General features: G+C 41.9%; 1 protein-coding gene across 8 annotated transcripts in view; it reads left to right on the top strand.

Moving 5' to 3' along the window:
- TMEM68 (transmembrane protein 68) overlaps positions 1 to 25,097 on the top strand; it is a 62,062-nt gene extending 36,965 nt beyond the window's left edge. For 7 of the 8 annotated variants that reach the window (XM_043601087.1, XM_043601094.1, XM_043601092.1 and 4 more), the window contains one exon: positions 4,690 to 6,032. In XM_043601087.1, the coding sequence (XP_043457022.1) occupies positions 4,690 to 4,806 (117 nt within the window). In that variant the 3' untranslated portion in view covers positions 4,807 to 6,032. Of the gene's footprint in view, positions 1 to 4,689; positions 6,033 to 22,312 lie in introns of those variants that run through there. The other variant, XM_043601089.1, reaches the window with a different exon arrangement.
- Positions 25,098 to 26,751: the final 1,654 nt, after the last annotated feature.

The following is a 26,751-nucleotide window of genomic DNA, read 5'->3' as shown; positions in this document are numbered from 1 at the left end:
GACCGTTCAAATCAAGCAGCTGACATGTAGGAAGTTTCACAAAGGTTAACAGTAAAGAAACATTATGCGCCCCTGTCTTTGCTTACGTGTCTCTGAACTTCATTCTTAGAAAACTTACCTCTGGGGCGCCTGGGTGGCTCCGTCGGTTAAGCGTCCGACTTCAGCTCAGGTCATGATCTCACGGTTCGTGGGTTCGAGCCCCGCGTCGGGCTTTGTGCTGACAGCTCGGAGCCTGGAGCCTGCTTCGGATGCTGTGTCTCCTTCTCTCTCTGCCCCTCCCCTTTCTCTCAAAAATAAATAAACGTTAAAAAACAAAATAAACAATCAAAACACAGAAAACTTACCTCCGGTTACGATGCGGGCTCATTAAATATACTGAGCGCTTACTACCCTCCTTCATCCTGAAGACAAAGCTCCGTGACACTGGCTTTTAGAGTCAGCACATGCTGTCCGTGCGACATGACTCTTGTCTCATCCCGCGGCGATGCCTTACTGATGAGGCCCCGGGAGCCTGACGCCAGGGAGAGGCCTTACCCAGTGACATTGCTTCTGCCCACGTGCACTTTATCGTTAACACATTTCTGTGCTGCCCCCGACCTATGTGTTCTCCTGTAGGATATGTGAATTCTGTGTTGTTCTTTTACAACTTTTTCCAGATTTAAGTGGCTCAGAGCCAGTTAGGAACCCCTTTTACAAATACCATGTATTTTTATGCACAAAATAGAAGGTAACAGAAAAAGAGCAGGAAAAGCCTGGCGTGGAAGATTAGGGACCTGGGTTAAGATCGTCACCCGTGTTACTCACCACCAATCCTACCACTAGGCAGCAGCATCACTTTAGAGAAATACGTTCTTCCCCAGACCCCGATTTCCTTATTTGTAGAGCAGAGAAATTGAACTAAATGCTCTTCGGCATTTCTTTTAGGTCTCAAATCAAGTGAACCCTGTTCCCTTATTTTCCTCGGTTAAGGAAAGTATATTCTGATAGTTAAACTCCAGTGCCTTGGTTTTTCATATGAGAGCAGGATTTACTCACATTCGTGTCCCTGGTAGGGTTAGGTATTTTATATAGTAAAACAGATAAATATAGTAAAAACTTACCAGTTTAAGTAAGGAAGAAAAGGCCTTTCTGAATCATCGAAATACCTCAGTTATCATCTCCAGTTGCTTTATGCACTTTATTTTCAGTGCCTAAAGTAACAAGTAGTCTACCAAGGCATCGTAGAATTTCTTGGGGGAATTTACTTAAGTACATAGTTGCTGTATTCATATTTTGGATTGTAAGTTGTCATTATTGAACTAAAGTATACTGCAAATAAAGAACACTTAAAATTTTCCTTTTGTAATACATTGTCATGATTTTCCAGTTTTCATTGTTAATAATACAAACATAAACTATAGGATAATCATCCCTGAATCATCACAAATTCAAAATTACTAGCATCCAAATTAATGTAGAAATGAAACCTCATTTAAAAAATGCGTGATAGATTGTTCCGGCATTTGATTGCGGAGAACCATTTTGTAAGCACTATCTAAATCCAAATTAAAATATACTATGCTAATGCTGACGAGGGCACTTGGGATATTTCCCGAAAGTTCTCTCAGTCTTAATCTCTCTATTGTTCTGTTTCTGTGTTTACAGTGTCTGTTTCTGTCTGTCTCTTTAACTCTCTCTCTCTAGTCTCATGCGCACATACACACATAGGAATATGGGTTTATTTATATCTACACGCATGTGTCATAAAGGTGTAAAGAAGACGGAGGGAAGTGGATAATGTGAGTGGTATTTGGGAGGTAAAATAAATGGATGGATTGGCTATTGGGAGTGAGAAGCAAGAGTTGTGAAGGATGGCTTCTAGGTTTGGGCTTACTTGGCTAGGTTTGTGGTAGTGTCGTTTGCTGAAACAGGGAAGGAACTAAGGGAAGGACAAAGTATGAGGTGCCTTTAAAACACTCCAGACCATTCCTGTCTGAAGCTGAGCGGGCTGGAGGTGAATGTTTAGGAGTCATCAGCAAATGAAAGGTCATTAAAGTTGTGGAAAGGGGAAAGATTACTGAACCTTTGAAGCATAAGTCAGTGGCAGATTTGGGGACTAGAAATCTGCAAGGAAGATTGAAAAGGAGCAGCCTGAAAGTTAGAAGAAAACCTGGGTTTTCCTCCACTGTGAGAATTCCAGAAGCAAGATCAGGGGAGATTGAGAGGTCAAGTGAGATTAAAAGAATGTCACTGACTGGAGCACCGTGGTGGCTCAGTCAGTTAAGCATCCGACTCTTTTTCGGCTCCGGCCGTGGTCTCACCTGAGTCGGGCTCCGCACCGACAGTGCGGAGCCTGCTTGGGATTCTCGCGCTCTCCCTCTCTCTCTCTCTGCCCCTTCCCCCCACTGGCACGCACACTCACACTCTCTCGAAATAAATAAATAAACTTAAAAAAAAAATGTCATCGGGTTTGGTGACAGAAGAGTATCATTGGTGATTTTGCAAGAGTTGTATTTTCTTAATGCATTGCCCCGATATTTCTCCACCCCAAACCCTTCCTTGACGCTTCAGTTCACAGTAAACCAAGTCGACACTTTCTCACTTGGTGTTTGACAGCCTCATGATTTAACTGAATTATAATTTTAGAGCCTTCTACCACCTGGCTTCAGAACACATACCTGAAAGTGCAGCCAAGCTCCCTCACCCACCCGTCCTTAGCCAGTTGTTTTCCTGGGTCTTTTGCTTCCTGCTCTTGTCTCCACTGTCACTGAAATCTCACTGGTCCTTGGAGACCCAGGCCAACCAGTACCTTGTTCGTGTGTCCTTCCCTGTCACTGCCCACCAAACAAATGGGCTGTCGTCTGAACTTCTAGATACTGTCTTTTCACATCTCAGGTGGTAGATACAGCTTACAAATGATCTTCGTTGTTGTTGTTTTTTTTTTAATCTTTTTTTTTTTTAAATGTTTTATTTTTGAGAAACAGAGAGAGACAGAGTGTGAGTGGGGCAGGTCAGACAGAGAGGGAGACACAGAATTCGAAGCAGGCTCCAGGACCTGAGCTGTCAGCACAGAACCCGAGGAGGGGCTTGAACCCACCAACTGTGAGCTCATGACCTGAGCCGAAGTCGGACACTTAACTGACTGAGTCACCCGGGCACCCCCAAATGATCTAAGGTTTTTATTACTTTGTACTTGACCCACTTAGTAAGTTACAAGCTTGAGATTAGAGACTTGTTTCATTAATGTGATAGCTTCCAAAGCATCTACTGTTTTCTAAATAAATGAATAAATTTTAAAGAACATACTTCACAAGAGACAACCTTTATTAGTTACTTTTAGTCACTGCCAAGTACCTGAAGACATGGTTGAAATTTCATTTAACCCTTATAATAAGTATATGAAACATTTCTCCTTTTACAGATATGCAAACTTGTGGTTCAGAGAGGCATATTTTTAAAATACATCTTTGGGGGGGGCGCCTGGGTGGCTCAGTCAGTTAAGTGTCCGACTTCAGCTCAGGCCATGATCTCACGGTTTGCGGGTTTGAGCCCTGCATCAGGCTGTGTGCTGACAGCTCGAAGCCTGGAGCCTACTTTGGATTCTGTGTCTCCCTCTCTCTCTGCCCCTCCCCCACCCGCGCTCTGTCTTCTTCTGTCTCAAAAATAAATAAACATTAAAAAAATTTTTTTAAATACATCTTTGGGCTAGAGCTTCTTAATTACATTTAAAGGAGATGAAGCTCAGACTCTTAACTCTAAAGAACAAACTGATGGTTACCAGAAGGGAGCCGGGTTGGGGGGGAACAGGTGAAACTGGTGATGGGGATTAAGGAGGGCGCTTGTGATGATGAACAGCAGCGTGTAATGTATGGAAGTGGTGAATCACTATATTGTACACCTGAAACTAATATTCCACTGTATGTTAACTGGAATTTAAAAAAAAAAAACCTTTTTTACAAAAATAAAAGGGATGAAGGTCCAAGATTTATGAAAAGAAGGCTTATTAAAAGGTTGCCATCTAAAATAATGTACGTGTGTACATGCATGCATGATGTGCACACAGATTTTTTTTAGATAGCCACAAAGTGATATAAAAGAAAAGATTATTGAAATTTGTCATGAATTTAATGGGAAGCAAATCGTTTTAGGAGACACCTTGTTATATCCTAATCGGCTTTTCCATTGCTGTGACTTAAAGTCCTCTTAAACTGTCTAGAAATTGAGGCAGTGAACTAAAAGTGTATCAGCTCATTCGTTGTTCTCACTTTTTCCTCTTGCGTTGCCTGATGTAATTGTGTGTATGTGATGAAAGAAACGTGCACACAAATTTATTCGTGGATAGGAAGGAGTAAAACTTCCTTCCCCATCTGCGCACTAGAAAAATGTCCTACGACTTTTGTCGTTCCTCTTAGTGTTTATTGTATGCAAAACATTGCTGTGCTCAGTGTTGGAGAAAGACGAAGCTGTGTCTTAAGGAGCTTACAGTGTGGTGTAGAAAATAGCCGTGTAACATTAACTGTGCTTCCAGCCTGGCAAGTGTGAGAACCACACGACGGGTATGCTGGGAAGGAAAGCATTAATTTTGGGGAGAGAGGGATGCTCAATTAGGGAGGGCTTTTTGCAAGTAGTAGTATATTAAAATCTTTACAAAATGAATGATCTATTTTGAGAACTAAAAGAATAATGGCTTTTCTTTTGTTTTCTTAATAGACAAAGAATGCTGTTCAAGCTTTGATTGATAAGCACCAAAGAATACCAGGAAACATTATGAGTGCTTTGTTAGAACGTTTTCATAAAAAACAAAAGATCAACTCGAAGACGATTTAATACGTTTATATTAGTATGTTTGTGTCCCTAGTACTGTCTTCTAAATTTTGTAGGTTCTATAATTAGTATTTTTTAAAAAGAATGTTAATAAGCATCTTTTGCTGAACTTGTTTGTTTAAAATTGTATCGATTTTGCTTTTGCAATCAATTGTGTCAAAATTAAGCAGTAACTCAGTACCTGCCTAATAATTCAGAGAATGGTGTTTCTTTTTATAAATTCCTGATAATGTATGATAACTGTATAGATTTTAAAAACTAGGTTTATTAATAACAGCAATTTAGGCTAAACACACATTCCCAAATAACGCGTCTAATTTCTGTATCTGTTGCATTGGGCTAATTTTGCAAGATGGCGGAATTCAGTACAGACACTTTAAATTGGAGAAGAAATACTCCTTTATCTGCCCTTCATTCCTTTCCTGACCTTGGGCAAATCACATAATGTTCTTGTGCCTCAGCAATTCACTTTTCAAAACATAATAATGCTATGTTGAGGAGTGTTGTTTTAAATTCTTTATATTTGCTGTGACTGAGAACTGTAGAAGTGAAATTATAAATGAATTAAACAATACCAAGAATTTTTAGAAGCTTATGTATATATTTGGTCCATAGGATCTTTAAATGATTTCCTTAGGTATGATGTCAAGTTGCCAAGCACAATGGAAGAGGTACACTGTTTTTCAAATTGAATAAAAAAGAAATTGGGAGAAGTAAAATTTCTAATAATTATTCTTTTTTAGTATTATTTTTTAACAAGAATCTGTGGACAGACGATAGAGGGTGTACCGTGCTGTAACATGGCGTTTAATAGTGGCAGGTGGGAATCACGGTTGTGTTCCGCGTTTTGTGTAAGGGGCTGATTCTGTAAAACCAGAGCAAGAAAGCTCCACTCTTACTCGGTACCATGGCTTATTCAGTGTGATTTTGCAGTCAGTCACGTGGTGTATTATTGTTCCATAAGAGTATACTTGAATGATGAATTTATGTGAACACAAAGCTTTCTGAAAAATTAATGGCTTTCAATTTGTTGTCTCCTTGAAATCTGAATTTTAGAAGTATTTAAACAGAAGAGTACCAGAAATCAAATGCAGTATCTCCCGCTCCCTTTTTTAGATACTAAATTACCTGGATTTTTGTATAGATTTTTGTATAACAAGTATATATGTATGATATGTGTGATGTATATAAAAGTAAGCAACATAAAATAAAAGTAAAGCTGAATTACAGTTCATTTTCTTGTGAAATTACATATGCGACATTTTCTCATTTTAAAGTAATTTTTTTGTTTTACTGTTCATACATTTTTCACCCACAATCCTATGTTGACAATCATCTATGTCAGCCACAATGAGTAAACCTTACTTTCTAGTGTAAGAAATATATTTTAATTTCAGTTCCAATGAAAAGAGTCAGTTAATGATTATTTGCAGCTTTTTTTCCCTCTGGCAGTGAGCAGTGTTTGTTTGAAAATCGATAAGTATTTCCAGAATGAATGAATAAATGATTATAAAACAAATGAGAATAATGTTTCGGGGCCACCATTGGGTTTTAAAAATGGAGGAAAGAACAATATTCATTGCTAATGTAGCAAAAGCTATTATTGTTTATACTATTTAAGTTTTACTACTTCAAACCATGCTCTCTACCCGGAAGCTGTCCCGTCTTGCTCAGGACAAGATCTTTATCTTTGCTGTTTGAATTTACATGCCATTTAGATGAATGAGGGGATAGGAGTAAATACAGAAACACAAATAATAATGGAAAGGGGGTGTTGTTCACTCTTTTTGAAGGGAGTTTTTCATAAGCCTGATGAAAGCTAGGGACTCTCCAGAAGCAGGAACATGGCATACTTCTATGGGAGATTTTTCATATCCTTTTTAAAAAAACTTAAACTTAGAAACAATATCAAATTTACAGAAAAGTTGCAATAGTAGCACATAGTACTCCCACATACTCTTCACCTAGATTGGCCAATTGTTACGTTACATTTGTTTTATTCTCTTCACCCACCCCTCCTCCTATCTCTCTCCCCCATCCCATGTATATATTGTATAGATATTATATATATCATATATCTATGTAGGTAGATGTTTTCTTTCTTTCAATTTTTTCTTCTCGATTATAAGTCTGTCCATTTATAGCATCATAGAACAATGACTGGAAATTTATCATTGATATCTAGTATTACCTGATCTGAAGATCGGATTCACATTTCACCAGTTGTCTCCATATTCTTTATATCAGTTTCTCTTCTGGATGCATGGTTCATAGCAGGATCACGTATTGCATTTAGTTTTACTATCTCTTGAGTTGCTTTTAGTCTGGAATGATTCCCCAGCCCTCCTTGGTCTCTGACGATACTGACATTTTTGGAGAAGACAGACTGTTTGCTTTGTAGATACCCTTTACTCTGTTTTTCTCTGATATTTTTGTCATGATTTGAATCAGGTTATGCATTATTCCAGGAATACTACATAAATGATGCTGTGCTTTTTCAAGCGTTTCACATCACGAGGCACATAATGTCAGTTTGGTTCATTAGCGATGGTAGTAACTTTGATCACTTGGTTAAAATGGCACCCGCCAGGTTTCTTCCCTGTAAAATTTTCCTTTGTGTCGAGTTTATGGAGAGATACTTTGAGACCATGTAAATACATGTGTCTCATCAAACTTTCACCCACCGATTTTGGCATTCTTGAATTGACTCTTTCCTGAAATAAGTACTACTGTGAGGTTTTCAAAAGTGTGATCTTCTATTATTCTACATTTGTTAGTTGGCATTCTACTCTTCTAATAGAATTTTCCAGTTTCTGCTCTCCCCACATACTTGATATTATCACTGTGGACTCTGAGATTCGTATTCTGTTTAAAGGATTCTACATATACTTATAAGTGATTTAAATATGAGACCCTCTGAAGTTTATAGCATTAGGAACCTTTGAAATAATAGATGTTTACAAGGGTAAGAGATATGTTTTTGTATTTGTATATGATTACTGTTTTTAAAATATATTTTTGTTACCTTTTTTGGAAAAATGTATGTAACAAAATTTGTCATTTTAGCCCATTTTAAGTGTACAATTCATTCACCTTAAACACATTTACAATATTGTGGAATCATCACTACTGTTCGTTTCCAGAACAATTTCATCATCCCACACGGAAACCCTGTATCCATTAAATAATAACTCTCCATTCCCTGCTTTGCTCAGCCCTTGGTAACATCTGTTCTTTCTGTCTCTCTGAATTTGCCTAATCTAGGTAGCTTCTATACGTGGAGTCACAATATTTACCCTTTTGTGTCTGGCTTATTTCACTTAGCAAAATCAGTTGAGGTCTTTTCTGCCACCAGATGACGTAGTTCCAATGCCAGTTCTTTCGTCTCTGGCATCAGCTGGATTTCCTACAACTCCATTCAATTCTGACACTATTGGAGTTAACATAGACCCTCCAAGGTAAGGGCTCAGTCTCCTAAGACTGGCCCCACTTCAGATGCCAGCAGCAAATAGGGCCTCCAGGCTACCCCCACTTCTGCCTGGCCTACTACAAATTTGGAGGTTTCCATGACCTCCTCCCCTTCCATTCCCCCTCCCCATGTTGGGTTAATTTGTAGAACAACTCATAGAACTTAGGAAAATGCCATACTTACTATTTTATTATAAAGGATACAATTCGGGAACCACCGAATGGGAGATGGCAAGGTATGGGAGTGGGGGGGGGCGGGGTTGTCAGAGCCTCCATGTTCTCCCTGGGTGCCCCCCTTGATAGCTTATGATCTGTTCACCAGCCTGGAAGCTTCCCCCAAGCCTCATCATGGCATCATTCGTTGACTTGTTGGCCACTGGTTGGCCTCTCACCTCCCTAGAGGTTGGGGACGGGACTGAAAGTTCTAAGCCTCTAATCACATAGTTTTTCTGGTAACTAGCCTCATCCTGAAGCTATCTAGCCTTCCCTCATCCCACCCAACTAGGAGTCAGCATAAAACAGTTATTCTATCACTCAGAAAATTACCAGGATTTTAGGAACTCAGTGCCAGGAGCTAGGAACAAAGACCAAATTTGTGTGTGTGTGTGTGTGTGTGTGTGTGCGCGCGCAAAATCTATCTATGTATATATAATAAATGTGTAAATATATATTTACACATATATATTACTATGCCACAGTGTTTTCAAGGTTCATATAGATGTATCGAGATTTCATTCCTTTTTATGGCCCAAAAATATTCTATTGTATGTATATAGCACATTTTTTGCAAAGTGTTGTTTCTACCCTTTGGCTACTGTGAATAGTGTTGCTATGAACATTGCTGTACAAGTAAGTTTCTGTTTGGTTCCCTGCTTTCAGTTCTTTTTTATATATACCTAGGAATGGAGTTGCTGGATCATATTGTAATTCTGTGTTTCACTTTTTGAGGAGCCACCAAACTGATTACCACAGAGACTACCATTTTAAATTCCCAATAGCAATGCACCAGGATGCCTTTTTCTCCATATTCTCGCCAACACTTGTTGTTTTCAGTTTTTTCACTTATTTTCAGTAAGTGGTATTTTACTGTGGTTTTGATTTGCATTTCCCTAATGACATGATTTTGAATATTTGTTCATGTGCTTATTGGCCATTTGCATTCCTTTGGAGAAATGTCTATTCAAGTCCTGTTGTTTTTAGAGTTCTTTATATTCTGGATATTAATCCCTTATCAGTTATATGATTTGCAAATATTTGATCCCATTCTCTGTGTTGTGTCTTTACTCTCTTGATACTGTCCTTTGTCGAACAAAAGTTTTTAATTTTGTTGAGATCTAATTTATTTTTTCTTTTGTTGCTTGTGCTTTTGGTGTCGGTCCAAGAAGTCACTGCCAAATCCAATATGAAGCTTTCCCCCTGTTTTTTCTTGTAAGAGTTTTATAATTTTAGTCTTTAAGTTTAGATCTTTGATCCATTTTAAATTAGTTTTTGTGTCTGGTATAAACGTTATGCTTTTGCATGTGGATGTCCAGTTTCCCTGAACCGTTGGTTGAAAAGACTGTCCTTTCCATTGTGTGGTCTTGGCACCCTTCTCAAAAATCAAATGGTCATATATGCAAGCATTTATTTCCGGACTCTCTGTTCTGTTCCATTGTTCTGTATGTCTGTCCATTTGCCATATCACTGTTTTGGTTACTGCAACTTTGTGGTAAGTTTTGAAATCTACAAGTATGAGCTCTCTTTGTTCTTTTTAAAGATTGTTTTCATTATTTGGAGTCCCTTGAGTTTCCATATGAACTTTAGGATGGGTTTTCCTATTTATGAACAAAAACTTGGGATTTTGATAAAGATTGTATTCAATCTGTAGATTGCTTTGGATAGTATTGTCATCTTCACAGTATTAGAACAGGAGATATTTTCCATCTATTTATATGATCTTAGATTTCTCTGAGCAATGTTTTATAATTTTGCATTTTGTTCTGTTTTAAACAGTTGCTTTCATAATTTACTTTTCAATTACTCATTGTTAATGTATAGAAATACAAGTGACTTGTGTGTTAATTTTGTTTCATCATCTTTGCTGAATTCATATATATTTTTTAAATGTTTTATTTATTTTTGAGAGAGAGCACAAGCAGGGGAGAGACAGAGAGAGGGGAACAGAGGATCCAAAAGAGGCTCTGCGCTGACAGCAGCGAGCCGATGCCGATGAGGGGCTCAGACTCACAAACGGTGAGATCATGACCTGAGCCAAAGTCCAGTGCTCAGCCGAGCCACCTAGGCACCCCATGCTGAATTCATATATTATCCCTAACAGGGTTTTTTTTTGGTGGAATCTTAGAGTTTCCTGTATATAAATTCATGTCATCTGCAAACAGATAATTTTACATCCTCCTTCCCAATTTGACTTTCATTTATTTCTTTTTCTTGCCTAATTGCTCTGGTTAGAACTTTTGACAATATGCTGACTAGAAATGGTGAAAGTATGCATTTTTGTCTTTATATGATTATTTTTCATGTTCAAAGATGAAAGAATAGATGTGGATCTTCGTATCTCTTCCATGTTGTGTGTTGACTTCTAAACATCAGGCTGGTTTGTGGTATGAGGGTTATTTTGAATTCTAGGTGGCTTTATGGTATTGTTTTAGATCATAATTCAACATCTATGAACCATTTTTTTTTTTTCTGTCTTGGTCATCCCATTTAATTTCCCCCACTTGTCCTGTTCTTACCTCTTCTTTAATATGTGCCATCCTCCAGCAGTGTTGAAAGCCAAGTACTCATGATTCACTCAAAATCTTTAAACCCTACATTTAACATTATTTCCCAATTTCAGTCTGTTGTTTTATAGGTAAAAGAACGCATTCATCAACTGGTAGGCAAAATCAAATTCCCAGCAGGAACTCTCACTTTTAAAGGTAGGCTGGGGGCACTTGGGTGGCTCAGTCAGTTAAGTGTCCAACTCTTGATGTCACTTCAGGTCATGATCTCAAGGTTGTGGGATCAAGCTCCACATTGGGCTCCGCGCTGGGCGGAGCAAATATGTTTACAGCTCGGCCATACAGTGTACCATGTTGAAATGCAACATCTGGAGTTGATACCATGGTCCCAATATGACCAGAAGTGAGTACGATAAGACTGTTTCTTCTTTTAACCTCGTCACTCTCAACAATGAGTTCCAGATTCACCATCTGATCCTTTTGGCTCATACTGAATTTATGATCAGTACAAAAATCACAGCTTTTTTTTTTTCACAAGAACTGTTTTAAAGCCACAGATCGTGTGCAAAAGGAGGGTGAGATGAAAATGTCCTCTGAACGAGACATTGTTGACCGTCTACCCAGGATCCATTGTTTCCTTCCTTTCTTCTTCCGAAAAGAATCCTGACTTTGTTCAGGTATCCTTCCCTCCTCCAGGAAGTTTGTGTATCTCAGGGGATGCTGTCTCCACTTGCAATTCCAAGGATGGCCCAGTTTGTCTAAGAATAATCTCATGTCCTTGATCTGTTAATAATTTTGACCTGGGAGATGGAAGTAGGAGTGAGCCCAGGGCCTTTGGGGAAATTCTTTTTCGTTTTTCTGGGTGAGCTCCCGGAAGTGACCTTTTCTCTCTTTGTTTGGATTTATTGCACATGGATGTGAGTCCTGGATCTGCTGTGAGCTTGTGACTTTCAGCCTGTGAAGAAGCCAACTTCACTGGAGGCCAAGTAGAAAGATTTGCCATTAGATTAAGTCAACCCCCAAAGCCATTCTACCTCTGAACTTCTACTTACGTGAACCAATTACTTTCTCTCGTGTGTAAATCTGCTTAAATTGAATTTTTTATTACTCGCCACTTACATATCCTGGCGGATATGGGGATCAAATGATATAGCGTGTGATTTGTTATAGGCTAGCTTCTTCTCTAACAATGGGGAGTAGCATGGTGTGATGGTCACATGTAAGGGCTGTGTGTTTCAAGTTCCTCAGTACCTTGGGCCTTCCTCCTCCCAGTTAGATGACCTTGCAGGGAATTATTTACCCTCCCAAACCAAAGTTCACCTGTGTGAAAAGCAAGAGTAATACAAGCTCCTGTCTTACAGGTTCGCTGAGAGGATTAGTGGAAATCATTTCTGTAAGGCGTTTAGTACTTTGTGGCATCTAGTTGCACGATTATAAAGCACAAAGTGTAAGTGGCTCATGATAGCTGCTGGGTACTCAGTAAATATTTGCCATTATTATTTACTTTCCTGGTATGTATGTGCATATATGTGCAGTTTAACTGTTGGACCTTTGTTAAATGCTTCATATGTATGCCTGTTAAATATTATATTCTCTATTTTACCCTATCATTCCAAGTTGTAATGATCTCTCTGACTCTGTCGGCAACATACTGACATCTCTCGCTTTCTTTCGTGAGGCCTTTTAATTCTCCCCCTAAGTGTTGTCTAAATACGGGGAAAACAGTATCTCAGAGAAGTGAACTAACTTGCCAGCAGACTGCTGATGTGTCTTCCGAAGGCCTTGACTTTTCCTCAACTACCGTTGCCGCCTCCGGCCTCAGCCCTGCCCGTGGTCCAGGAGGACTAGAGGCGATCTTGCTCCGGGCTGTGGAGACCCAGCATCAGGCCGAGGCTCGTGGGTCCCGTGGTGCATCGCCATCCTCCTATAGGACAGACGTGCTTTTCCTCCGGCTGCTAAAGACAGAGCTGCGGGTCTCCCTTGGCATTGCCCTCTGCTGAAAGGGCTGCAGCGTCACCCTAGGGCACGCCCCTCCCCAACGGTAGCTCACCGCCAGTGACGAATCCAGGGGGGGGAGTAACATAGGCCTCGTCCCTGTCTCAATTCAGCCTGTCTCTAAAGGGCCACCCCGGCTCCAGACCTCCCCCGTGGAGTTGGCCCTCACGGTCCAGAGACCGTAGCCCTCTGCATGCTAACATCCATCTCAGAAACCAACTGCCCAGCTTCTCTGGCTCTGTGCATATACTCTAGTTCCAGCTCTGACCAGGTTCCTCAGACCCTAGTTCTGATCATGGACATCTCAACCCTGATATATATATATATATATATATTTTTGTGTGTGTGTCAGTTCTTATCTTCAACCCCTGGCACCTGTGGGTCTTATGCCCACCCATCTGCTGGAGCCCTGAATGTTGCCTGCCTCTATAGGCTCCTGGATTTAATATATGGTTCTCCCAGATCTCTTGTTACATTAACTTTCTCCAAAAAAGAATCAAAATCAGGGTTGTAGGACTTGTTTTTAGCAAGTCAACACTGGTGTTAGCCGTTTATCTCTTTTTTTTCCTAAGTGCTTACGAGCCACCTGCTTCATCAACAGAGCTGGAATTATCTTAAGCAGGGTGTCTGTGAGTTAAAACGATGCACGTCGCTTTCAGTATCGGCATTTTCTTTCTTTATGGGGCCGGTGTTCTCAGAATCCACCTCTGCCCCTTCTTGAAAATTAAGACATTCGTTCAAGGTCCCCCGGAAAATTTTGGTCTCTGTACTGCTGTCTAAAATTCGTTGGCTGTTCGTAATTATAAATTCTAATTCATCTGGCCCTGGAGATTTGAAAAATCAAAAGCAATTAGAAATTACCATGTTTTGACCAACGTATTTTAAGCATCAATTCTTTTAAAGAAAGCTTACTTATACTTCTCTAGTTTTAAGGTATTTTTTTTAATTTTTTTTTTTTTTTTTTAATTTGTGAGAGAGAGAGCACGAGCAGGGAAGGGGCAGAGAGAGAGAGAGAGGGAGACACAGAATCTGATGCAGGCTCCAGGCTCTGAGCTGTCAGCATGGACCCCGATGTGGGGCTCGATCCCACAAGCCACAAGATCATGACCTGAGCCAAAGTCAGTCGCCCAACCGACAGAGCCACCCAGGCACCCCTAAGGTATTTTCTGATGAAGAAAACCAAATCTAAGTTAAAAGTGAGTGGTTTTGCTGTGCTATTAAATGTTTTTATTACCTAACATTCCGTTAGGAAACAGTTTAATACTCACTTCCTGGTTACCTGCCATTTACTAAACCCTTTACAGACATGACTTCATTCTACCAATCCTATGAGGTAGAAATCATGATCCCTTATTACAAAATATATGAAATGGTCCCGTTTCTACCGAGAAATAGAAACGTAGGCCCCCAGAGATGAAGAAACTTGCCCGTGGTGGTCATGTCACGGTTGGGAACAGAGGGGAGAATCCCGCCCCTGCTCTCCCTGTCTGTCTCAGAGCCTGCCCCTTTCCTCTTCCACATACTGCTCCTCACTGGGCCCCAGCCCCACACATGGGTCTGTCCTTCTCTTCGTGCTATTTAAAAGGCTCTCTCATTGTCTGTGATGGTTAATTGTGTGTGTGTCAACTTGACTGGGCCTCAAGGTTGCCCAGATATTTGGCAACGTTATTCTGGGTGTGTCTGGACGAGATTAATGTTGGAAATGGTAGACCGAGTAGAGCAGATGGCCTTCCTTAATGTGAGTGAGTCTTACCCAATTTGTTGGAGGCCTGAATAGGAAGAATGAAAGGTGAGGGAAGCAAGAATTAGCTCTATCTGCCCGCTTTTGTGCTGGGCCAAAGGTCTTCTGCAATAGGACTGAAACTTAACACCACACACTGGCTTTCCTGGTTCTCCAGCTGGCCGATGGCAGATCATGGGGTTTCCCACCCTCCATAATCGTCAGAACCGATTTCTAATAATAAGTCTCCTTCTATACACCTACATCTCCTGTTGGTTCTGTCTCTGGAGAACCCTAATATATTATTCTCATTTGCTGCTTCTGCCTGTAATGCCAGTCTAGAGTTTCAGGCCCTGCCATTTTGGAACTTGTACTCGGACATTTGCCATTTCTTCCACCTTTCATAAATATCTATTAAAACTTGAGATTTGATGTGTGCCTTCTATTTCTTTTTCTTTATTTTTAACATTTATTTATTTTTTGAGAGAGAAAGAGACAGAGCATGAGCAGGGGTAGGGGCAGAGAGAGAGAGGGAGACACAGAATCCGAAGCGGGCTCCGGGCTCGAAGCTCTCAGCATGGAGCCCGACGCGGGGCTCGAACTCATGAACCGTGAGGTCATGACCTGAGCTGAAGTCGGACGCCCAACCCACTGATCCACCCAGATGCCCCGTGTGCCTTCTATTTCTTCGTGCATCGCATTGATATTGTGAGGACTTACATTTTTGGTCCCTGCTACTTCTGAAGCCATCTTCCTTTTTTAGAATCTCCAGATACAGAAATGTGGCTATTTTTATACGAAGTCAAGAGTGTCTGTGTTCAGAATTCCTTTGCTTCGCTTTTAAGGCATCATGGCCTTTTACCTTTCCAACCAGTTCTGGTGTCACAACCGAGTTAGGACAAGTTTTCATATTCTTCTCTCTACTGAATGTGGGACGTGCTTAACTTCAAGGCAAGTCAGGATTTATGAACTGCGTTTTGTTTGTTTCTTCTTGGTCAAATGAGATCCTCCGCAAAGGAGATCAAAAAACTTTTGAGATCCTCAAAGTTTTCATATTTTGCTGATTCCTGTCCATTTTGGAAGGGAGGTTTTTTGTTGTTGTTGTTCTCTTCCTTTCCTTGAAGCTGCCTGCTCTGTAAAATCTCTTTTATTCTCTATTACTTTTGAGCCCTTTGTTTTTAATACTGCAAAGTGTAACTTTTTGTTTAAAAAAAAAAAGCTGTAAATGCACAGGAGAAGTATAAAGTCAGGAGCAAATTTTTGACACCACATTTCCTTCAACTTGTCAAAATGACGTGTTTGTGTTCTCCTTCGTATTTAGCTCCTTTAGCGTGAGGGGCAGGAACCATTTCTTTTAAGAAATGTGTCCGCTCTTAGCATATCTCACACAGATCCTTCAAATAAAGATGGTTGATTGATGGTATTAAATGAAAATGAAAGGTACCCTCTTCCTCAGTGATCTGTCTGAGGTAAAACAAGGCCCACCTTGATGAGTGTTTGAGTGACGTTCCTGGTTACCTCGTGCCCTAGTGCCCAGTTCCAGAATGATGGTTTGTCACACTGTTTTTAGTTTTTGTTTTTGTTTTTGTTTTAATTATTTCAAAATGTATCTGCAGTTCACTCTTTCTGATGTATACAGTTCTGTGGGCTTTGAAGGCATCAGTATGTACCGACCGTGAAAATCGAGATGTAGAACTATTGCGTCATCCACCCCCAAATTGCCCCGTGTGCCTTTCTGGAGTCACCCTTCTCCAACTTGCCATCCCTGAAGATTTGCCTTTTCCAGAAAGTCATATCAGTGGAATCATACACAATATATAGCATTTGGGGTTTGTCTTCGTTCACTTACCATAAGTGCATTCACCCATGGCATTACATGTGTTGCCAGTTGGTTCCTTTTTCTTGCTGAGCATTATTCCATTGTATGGACGTACCATAATGTGTTTCATCATTCCTGAGCAAAGGGACATTGGGGTTTTTTCAGCTTCTGGCTATTGCAGATAAAGCTGCTATAAATATTTTTGTGCAAGTCTTACACGAACATAGGCTTTCATTTTCCTTGGATAAATACCTAGGAAGGGGATTGCTGCATGTCTTGGTTTCCTGGGCTTTCTGTAACAGATAACCACAAACGTGGTGGCTTAAAACAACAGAAATTGATTCCCTCACGGTTCTAAAGGCCAGAAGTCCAAAGTCAAGGTGTCAGCAAAGCCACACAAGGGAAGAGTCAGTTCCTTGCCTCTTCTGGTTTTTGATGGTTGCCAGCTTCCTTGGCTTGTGGCCACATGGCTCCAATCTCCATCGCTATCTTCAAGATGCACGTCTTCTTTGCATGATTGTCTTCCAGAGTGTTGGCCTTTAACTCCAGGTGACGAGAAACACATTTAGTCTGCAGACAGCTCTCCTCTGAGGCTTATTGATGGAGTTGAAGATGTATGGGGAATCTAGGTGTCATACCAGGGACATTTTTTTTTTTCTTTTTATGAGTGTTTCTTGAGTCTTGCTACTTCCTTCTGGGCTCTCTCTCTCTCTCTCTCTCCCTCTCTTTGTTCTGAACCACTCAGGGTTCTTGCTTGCAAACAACAGAAACCAATTCTGGTTAACTTAAGCAAAAGAACACTTTTAGTAAGGATATCCGATACTTTGCGTGATCAATGGAACAGCTCCATTTCTGGCCTTCAAAAACACGCAGTCACCGATGGAACCTACTTATGACGCTTTTGCACCTGGGATCCTGCTCTGTGTCCCAGGCGTCTTGTCTCTGCCACTCATGTCAGGAATAATCTCTGCCTCATCACTTTTATGTTCCCTCTCAAGATTCAAAGTCCTAGGTGGAAGCATCTAATTGGCTAAGTCAGGACCCAATGACCATGTCTTAGCCATGAAGGAATTGGGAAGAAATTACAACTCTCTCTTCACATTAGCCACCTTCCTGGGAGCATCCTATGCCCAACAAATTTGGTTTTCTTCAAAATAAGAAATGTGTTTAGCTTCTAGGTAGCCAAAACAAAACGAAAATCACAAACGTTTGCTGCAGAAACACACAGTTCCTTTTGTAATTTTTTTTTTTTAGGTTCGTTAGGGATGACTATATTTCTCCTACTTCTAGTCCCACAGAGGATGAGTGTGTCTTATTTTTAACCTCTACTACTGCTTGTTTTGGAGCCCAGGAGGACGCATAAAGCTTGACCTCCCAGCATTATCTTGACCAAATTTTCTCACACTGCCCAGGTATGTTAGCTAATGCCTATCGCTCGGTGAGCCCTTGTTCCTTTTGTTTACTGTATCAGAAATGTCATAACCAAAATTACTTCATAATTTTTAAACACACACACACACACACACTGGGCCAGTGGCAAAGATATCTTTTAAGCATACCCAGTTAGCATGTGACTCTGTAACAGGTTCGAAACCGTGCCCTCCCTTGTAGACCCACTCGACCACCTCTTTCTTGCCTCTTTGGCTGGCCCACTGCCTGAACCCTGTTGCTCTCCCACTTTTGGGCCTCGTTAAAACTTTACACAGAAGAGTATGGTATCTGTGTTTCTGAGCGGCCTCCAGTGGGCTGGGTAATGCTACCTGGGCACGTGGGAGAGGTATCTGCCCTTGAAGTGAATACCAGCAAAGGGGGGGGGGGGGCGGGCGGCAAGTGATGAGTGGAAGTTAGACATGCTCATTCTCCTCCTTTCTCTCTGCCGTGAACTACTCTGAGATGCAGTTCCTCTTAACAACTCTTCTGGAAAATCCTATGTGGTGAATGAATATACTGCAGAGCAACCTGCTGTTTTTTGTCGTCACTGAGTGAAAACCAGCTCGAGCGGCAATGCTAACATATCCCAATACTCTGGGATTTTTTTTACTTTACCATCTTTTTACTTTACCATCACTGTCCTGGCCTTGCTTTTCCTAAATAAACCATTAGCATCTTAATCCTTGCCTCTGGCTCTGCCTTCTAGAGGATCTGGGCTAAAGACCCGGGGTTTAAGACAACAGCTCTCAGTGGACTTACCCTGTCCACAACTACCGAACGTGACTGGTGTAAGGCTCATTTCCATATCCATCCCATTCCGAAAATCCAGGGAAGAAGGAGAGTTTTTCTCTTACTCCTAACAGAGATTCTAAATGATTCCAATCTTCCAGAGCATAATAGTTTTGATGTCATACATTTATGTTTTTACATTTATTTATTTCTTTTGAGAGAAACAGTGAGCAGGAACAGGTGAAGGGCAGAAAGAGAGAGAGAGAACCCTAAGCAGGCTCTGCACTGTCTGTGCAGAGCCCGACGTGGGACTGGAACTCACGAACCACAAGATCGTGACCTGAGCTGACATCAGAAGTTGGACACTTAACGGACTGAGCCACCCAGGTGCCCCTGATGGCTATAAATTTATAAATCTGAGCTGCCATGATTTATAAAGCTATGCTTCTGTACAGAAAGGTCAGGGGCAGGGCGAAAGTTGGGGTTTTAGTAATATCAAGCAGATCAAGAACAGTATCAATGACGGTGACCTGGCAGTCCAAGGTGGGCACCAGCAGTGGAGCCCAAGAAGGCTTGTGCTTTTCCAGTCCCCCTCACATTCCTGTTGAGAAACAGAAGCATGTTAGCAGACTCACAAGGACTAACCAAAAAAAAAAAAAAAAAAAAAAAAAAAAAGACACCTTCTGTACAATAACCATCTTGAGTCACCTCTCCTCGCATGAACAGTAGTTCTGCGTTCTGTTAATGATTTATTATTCCGGCATTTCTTGGTTTCTTTCAAAAGCCTAACCTAAAGTACCGAATGAGGAATAATGGATCTCTAGAGAAATCATTTAACTCATTTAGCCACAACATTTTACAACAGAATTCATAGGCGCTCCTCACTGAAAGAAATCCATTCTTACAGAACGGAGCCTAACTGTTGTTCTCCCAGACTTCCATTCCTCTCCTCTCCTCTTGGACTTGCAACCACTGTCACATAAATTAATTAAAGACGAAGCCAGCTTTCCCCGCCTTCTCGTTGTCTCCTTAGTTTGATCTTAGCTGCCTAGGTAGAATATAAACCTCTTCAGGACTGTGACTCTTTCTACTTTCTTTGTGTCCTTCGGGGCATAGGGCAATGCTTGGCCACATAATAGATGCTTCACATCTACCTGCTAATTAAAAACGTGCACAGTGAGTAAATAAGCAACCAATCACTGCAGAATTTGAAACCTCGGTATATGGGTTTTAGGATGCGTTTGTCTGCATGTGACAGAACTTCCAGATGTTGGGAATTTATTTCTCTTTTGCTCAAAGGAGATCCACGTCCTGGACCCTTCTGTCATGATCTCCTGCTGCCCCCGAGTCAACTCATCGTCTGTGACGGGGCTCAAGATCCAGGCTCGTCTTGCAGTCCAGGCCACGGAGGGGAGGGCGGGCAGGAGATGGCTTCGTGTAAACTAAGGCACATAATCTGGTGCAGCTCTGACCTGGGTTCAACTGAGCCAGGTGGGAATCAAAGTCCAGTTCTCAAGTCAGGACCCAGATGCTTGGAGGCAGTCAACGTTAACGATCAATAGCCACTGAGAGATGTGGGGTGAGTGACGAGGCAGCCATCAGGGGAAGGGGAGCCAGGGAAAGAAAGACCTAACAAAGCAGGCCCTGGAAAGGAGGCCCTGCCCTCGGAGCTGGGGACACCCGATTCTTGTGTATTTCAAGAATCAGGAAATACACACACAGCAACAGACGGTTTAGAGTCCAGCCCCTTCTTTCTGAGATGATTTTTCACCTTATAGTGGAGGTGTAACAGCCAAATAGAAGTCTCTAGGGAAACTTTTTTTTTATTTTTGGTTGGAACAATTTTTCCTGTTTAAATCCTATTTGATAGATTTCTGAACTACAAAAGTAAAGCGTGTTCTTTGTAATGACTGAATTCGTCCAAAGGCATATAAAGAAATTAAAAGGATCCCCCTCATGCCTCCCCCTCTGTGAGCCTCTGAGGTGTGTGTTGTCAGCTTCCTCTTGTGCAGTGAACACCTTCCCCTCCTTCCTCATAGATGCCCAGACATATTCAAATGGATGTGCACTAGATGGGAATGTTGTCCTCTGGGGTGTGTGTGTGTGTGTGTGTGTGTGTGTGTGTGTGTTGTTTTTGCAAAAATAAAATCCAATTATAAACATGGTCTTGAAACCTGCTTTAAAAAGAAAAAAACAGGGGCTCCTGGGGGGCTCAGTCAGTTAAGCGTCCGACTTCAGCTCAGGTGACGATCTCGCAGTTTGTGAGTTCGAGCCCCACATTGGGCTCTGTGCTGATAGCTCAGAGCCTGGAGGCCGCTTTGGATTCTGTGTCTCCCTCTCTCTCTGTCCCTCACCACTCACTCTCTCTCCTCTCTCTCTCAAAAATAAATAAAAATTTTTTAAAAACCTTAAAAAAAAAAAAGCAAAAACATACCTTGAACACCACTCCAAATGAACAGATATAGACCTAACTCATCCTTTCTGATAGAAGCATAATACTCCACAACAAATATATTGTTGTTAAACCATCTTTTTACTGCTGGATATTTGGGAACCCATGTGATAGTCGCCTATCTATGTGAGAATATCTCCACATCTAAGTTAGTGTTGCAGAACCTGGGAAACATCAACATTCTTCACGTCTCCCTTAGTTGGGGTGCATAGTGGCGTCCAGAATTCCATTGAGGACTTGAGGTGAGAAGATTACCACCAAGCCTTCCGAGGGTAGGTATTCATGATGTGACAGTGCACGACTGTTTAGAAATTTTGAACCGTAAGAACCTCACTAAATCCCGGAAGCGGGATGGCTGGAGTGAGTCTGTTTCCCCAGGAAACGAAGCATTAAGTTAATTAAGATGACCACTGTGGGCTTGGGGTCTGCGTGGAGCTCTGTGTGTCAGTCGGGAGGAGGAAAGGCATCTAAAAGCGATAACCTCCAGGATTGAGGGGAAGCAGAGGCAGTAAAAATTGCTAGTCTTATCGTTTATAACCAGCTAACGAGACCTGTCAAGTGCCATCATAGCGTTAAGCTCTTCGTTACGGATCCCCCGCAGTGTGGCCTGGGCTCCAGGCATGTCAACCTCCCCTAATGAGACTCATTCATAACTGGCCCCCTTCAGTTCAGTGAGCACCGCATTATCCAGCAGCTGGACCTTCTCTTGTCGTGCCAGGCCCCCTCCCAAGGCCTTGGGGAATCTTCCCTAGCAACCTGACAAGGCTCGCAAGGCGTAATTTTAAATGTGGTACATCCGTGAGGGTCCTGATTTAATAGCAGCAGCCAACAGCTGTTGAACACTCCTCACAAGCCAGGTGCCATTCAGACCTTGAAAATCCGTTCGCCACCTTGTAAAGTCGGCCCATTAGGGGAACGGTGTCAGTATACCAGGAAAGTATCACGGTATCACTTTAATTTTGGCGTAACAGGTGTCTCTTAGAAGCAAGTGCCTTCAAGGACTTGCCTCTTGCAAGCGAAGGCCTTGACTCTGGGCCGCAAAGCCTGGTTCCTTGGGTGGACTCTTCTGTCCTAGATGCCACTGCCGGGAGCTGGGCCCCAGCCTGCCAACCAGTGGTCCGAATGTGTGTATAAAGCAGGGGGTATCCACTTATGATGAGGTCTGTGCCTTTCAGATGGCTGGAGATCCGAGGATCCCCACCTTACGTCAATGATTTTGCAAAACCAGCCAAAACATCTCTTCACCGTGAAGGACCCTGATCAAGAAGCGGAAGTCGTCGTCATTTGAAATCATTTTCTTCGAAACGTAGCCCGGTAACCCAAGTCCTGTATCATTCTAATTTATGAAAAATGGGAGAAAACTAAATGTATTCATATTCGACTGATAAGAAATTGAACTGTTCTGTGAAAACTATGGGCAAATACGCACGAAAATGGAAGACTAGAGAAAGCCACGCTGAGGTGCTAAGATGAAGTGCCTCTGCATTTAGATAAAGTCCTGTGTTGTTGACAGGGATCTGTCTCCACCCACCACTTGTTTGTAGCCATACAAGGTTTTTTGTTTCTTTTAGTTTCTCTGCACCTTGCCCCCCCTTTCTCCTCTGCTTAACTGTACAATGCCCTCAATTCTTCTTGCTTTCCTTGGACGACTCTTGTCCAGCTAAAATGGCACATCCGTTTTGGTCTTCTCTGTCCCCTTGCGAGTTGGGCTGCCATAGACTTCTTTGTCACATTTGTAGTTTCTTAACGTATATGATCTACCAGGAGCATTAGAGCACTGTGGTTAAGCGCTTGGGTTCCAGAGGCAACCAAACTGGGTTTGAATGTTGCCTCTTTCGCTTCTTGTCTATGATAGCTTGGGCAACTCACGTGACCTCTTTGAGAAAAACAAAAACAAAAACAAAAACAACCCCAGAAAACACACAAACAGAAAACCCAGATGTAACTCACTTGGCACAGTCCTGGTATATACAACTGGATACGTGTCATGTATTATTAGTCAGCAATGGTTTGTATCATTGACCACTGTGTCCTTGGTTCCTTCCAGAACACTTGCCATGTGATACATAGTTACTGAATAAACCACAAAGTGTATGAAAAGATAAAAACATTTTCTTGTGATGAAGTCGCTAGAGTTCATAGAATAGAAGGGGTTTAATTGATGTATAAAAATGCGCCGGTGTATTTAAATCCCAAGCAACAGGTCCTACTAGCTAGGAAATTAGAATTTGTTCAAAAATGTTTTTCTCTACTGGTAAATCAAAAGAATTTGATTCCCCTAAAGATCAGCTTTCAGGACAACACTATGCCTAGAATGTAGACATAACAAAGAGATCCCTTCTGTAAAATGTATTGTATTGAGTTTTCTGCAAATTGAATCTAGGAATTGTTCATTTTTATTGATCACTGCCAGCATGAGATGCTACAATGAGGTCTCTTAAGTGTTCCATGACACAATTAAATAGATTTTGTGAAATCTGTGTGCAATAACTTTTGGAAATGAACAGTTGTATTTCATGTGTGTTTAAGACTGAAAAAGACTAATTGGCCTTACATGTAGGCAAGCATGGTATTGATTAAGTTTCTTGAGATTTGGGGTTATAAAGCACTATAATAGGCTAGACAGGGACGTTGTGAATCCCAGCGAATGTCTTGTTTTTGTTTTGTTTTGTTTTGTTTTTTTAAATAAAAGAAGAAAAAAAGGTAATAGTACATACAAGACATCGTCCATCCATTTTCTTCTGGAAAAACTAATTTATTTTCCCTTGCCCATCCAAGTCCCTATGCACTAACCTTGAAGATGTTAGTTTTTACAAAAAAGGGGGGTTAGAGGATTCTTTTTATACACCTCGTGTTGCTGTGCCTGGTACCACTTTCGTACCCTTATTTGTCCATTTTAACCAAACAAAAAGAGCCTCTTTTTGGTCCGTATCTTCTGCTCATAGCATCATTCATGTGTCTTTCCTGCTGTTGCTTACCGACCTCCAGATTTACAATTTCCTCCTCCAAAACCTACCCCCGTGGTGACCCTTGGTCCCCTACCTGATGGATGAATTGTCTACTATTCTTTTTTTTTTTTTAATTTATTTATTATTTTTGAGAGAGAGAAAGAGAGCAAGCAGGGGAGGGGCAGAGACAGGAGAGAGAGAATCCCAAGCAGGCTCCATCCAGGCTCTGACCTGTCAGCACAGAGCCCAACATAGGGCTCAATCTCACGAACTGTGAAATGATGACCTGAGCCGAAATCAAGAGTCAGACGCTCAACTGGCTGAGCCATCCAGGTGCCCCAATCACCTGACATTCTAAGTTGCGGCTGGCCTTGACCCTGGATGTCCACTGTTCATCCTGAAATAGCCATTCCTGTGTCTTCCTTGCTGAAGACCCCCACTTTGGTTTGGTGGCCACCCTTCCACACATGGAACCCACAGATTTGCTGAATAGTCCAGGGAACCCCTTTCCCCTTGACAGAGATTTGTTGGGGGTTTGCATGTGACCCAGTTTGGGCCAAAGACCCAGGAGGGTAACTATGTTGGGCTCCTCTGATTAAAAATGATAAATATGTGAAGAGATAGCTCCTTGTCTCCATTGCCTGTTGCTGTTTCTGGAACCACAGCCACTCTTGCCAGGCCTAGGGGAGCTAAACAGGCAAAGGATGGCAGAATGAAAAATGTCAAGAGACAAAAACATTTAAAAATGCTAGATTACCTAAGCCAGGGGCCATTCTACCTCCCGGTGAAAGAAAAATGTTCCTTGCTGTGAGCCAGTTGAAGTGGGAATTTCCTTTTTCATTGTGATGGTTTTTATCTTGATATTTCGTCGTCATTAAATTTAGGCTATGCATTTTTGGCAGGAGCACGGCTGAAATGAAGTTCTGTTGTGTTCTTCTCGGTGCAGCTGTCAGGAGGCACAGAGGGTCCATTACTCCCAATAATGGTGAAATGAACCTGATCACTTGGTTAAGGTGCTGTCTGCCTGGTTTTTCCACTCTAAAGTCACTGTTTTCCTTCTAAATGCCTTGAAGAAGGTATTTTTGATACTCTAAATTTCCTGTTCTTCCACACTCACACCCACTAGTGTGAGTATCCATTGATGCCTAAATCATTTATTACCACGATGGTTGCCAAGCAGTGTATCCATGACTTTTTTTAAGTTTTTAAACAAAAGTTGTGGTAAAGTATGTAGAAAATGTACCATTTAAACCTTTCTGGAGTCTATAATTCAGTGACATTAAGCACATTTGCATTGTTGGGCAACCACCCCCATTACCCACTATACCACTCAAATCTCAAAGTTCTTCACTTTTCTACCTTCTGCTGTCAGCTTCTTTCTGTTTAGGCATTTCCCCATCTAGCCCATCATTCAACATCTCTACCTATGTCTCCAGCCTGCTGAACATCAAAAGCTCCATGTAAATTGGGGTTATAGTCTCTAACATCATTAAGACCCTAAGCATTGCCTGAAGATCTTTTATATAAGTTCTTAGTGGCTAACCCAAGATGATCCCGAACTTTCCCTGATTTCTTACCCCTGCTACGATGCTCTCAGCCTCCTAACTCGTGAGCTCCATGAACTTTACTGAGAAAATAAAAATCGTAACCCTCATTCTAGAACCTCAGCTCTCCACCCACCACCCACCAACATCTCCCATCTCTCCTCAGACAGCTTTCTCTCCTCATAGTCTGGTAAAGGAGGGTCCATTCCTTCTGTCAAGGAGAACCCACCACCATTTGTCCCTGAGGATAAGGATGGATCCTACCTGCTCTCTGCTCTGGGAAGCCAAGCACTTGCCCTCTGGCTTCCAGTGGAGTTTTGGCCAATAGATTCTGGAAGGAGACTGGAGCGTGAAAGGAGAGGGAGTGATTGAGCCCCCTGGCCCACTCCATGACCAGCCTTGAGTGTCTCTGTCAAGCCACAGCTCCTGCTGGGTGGTCCCGTCTTAGAGCTGGGACACTTTCCCCTCCAGCCCCTTCAGGCCACAGGTGGCAGTGGCTTCTCCTACCAGCTCAGGAGTGCTCTGCTCTTCCCCTTTGGTTACTACTCCAGCCCGCACCAGGGGTTCCCGAGATCCCCTCTTCGGGTTTGATGAATCCTCTAGCATGGCTCACAAAAGTCAGGGAAACACTTACTTAATGGTCACCAGTTTATTAAAGCGTATGATAAAGAACACAGATGACCAACCGGCTAAAGAGATATGTGTGTGTGGGGGGGGGGGGTCTGGGAGGGACCCGAGTGCAGGATGCTCTGTCCTCGTGAAGTTGGGATGTGTCACCCTCCAGGTGGGGATATGTTCTCCATTCTGGAAGCTCTCTGAACCCCATACTGTTGAGATTTTATGGATGCTTCCTCATGTATGCATAATCCATTTATTAACTCCATCTCCAAGCCCCCCTCCCTCTCTGAAGGATGGGGGACAGGACTGAAAATACCAAGCTCCTAATCATGGCGTGGTCTTTCCAGTGACCAGCCGCCATTCAGGAACCATCCAGGGGCCCACCCAAAGTCACCTCATTAGAACAAAAGATACTCCCGGCACTTTTATCACTTAGGAAATTACAAGGGTTTTAGGAGCTCTGTGCCGGGATCCAGGAGCAGAGGCCAATATACATATTTTCTA

This window comes from Prionailurus bengalensis, chromosome F2 (assembly GCF_016509475.1).
Source record: "Prionailurus bengalensis isolate Pbe53 chromosome F2, Fcat_Pben_1.1_paternal_pri, whole genome shotgun sequence".
Lineage (NCBI taxonomy): Eukaryota > Metazoa > Chordata > Mammalia > Carnivora > Felidae > Prionailurus > Prionailurus bengalensis.
The sequence above is the reverse complement of the archived record's forward strand: the minus strand, read 5'-3'. Positions and strand labels throughout refer to the sequence as shown.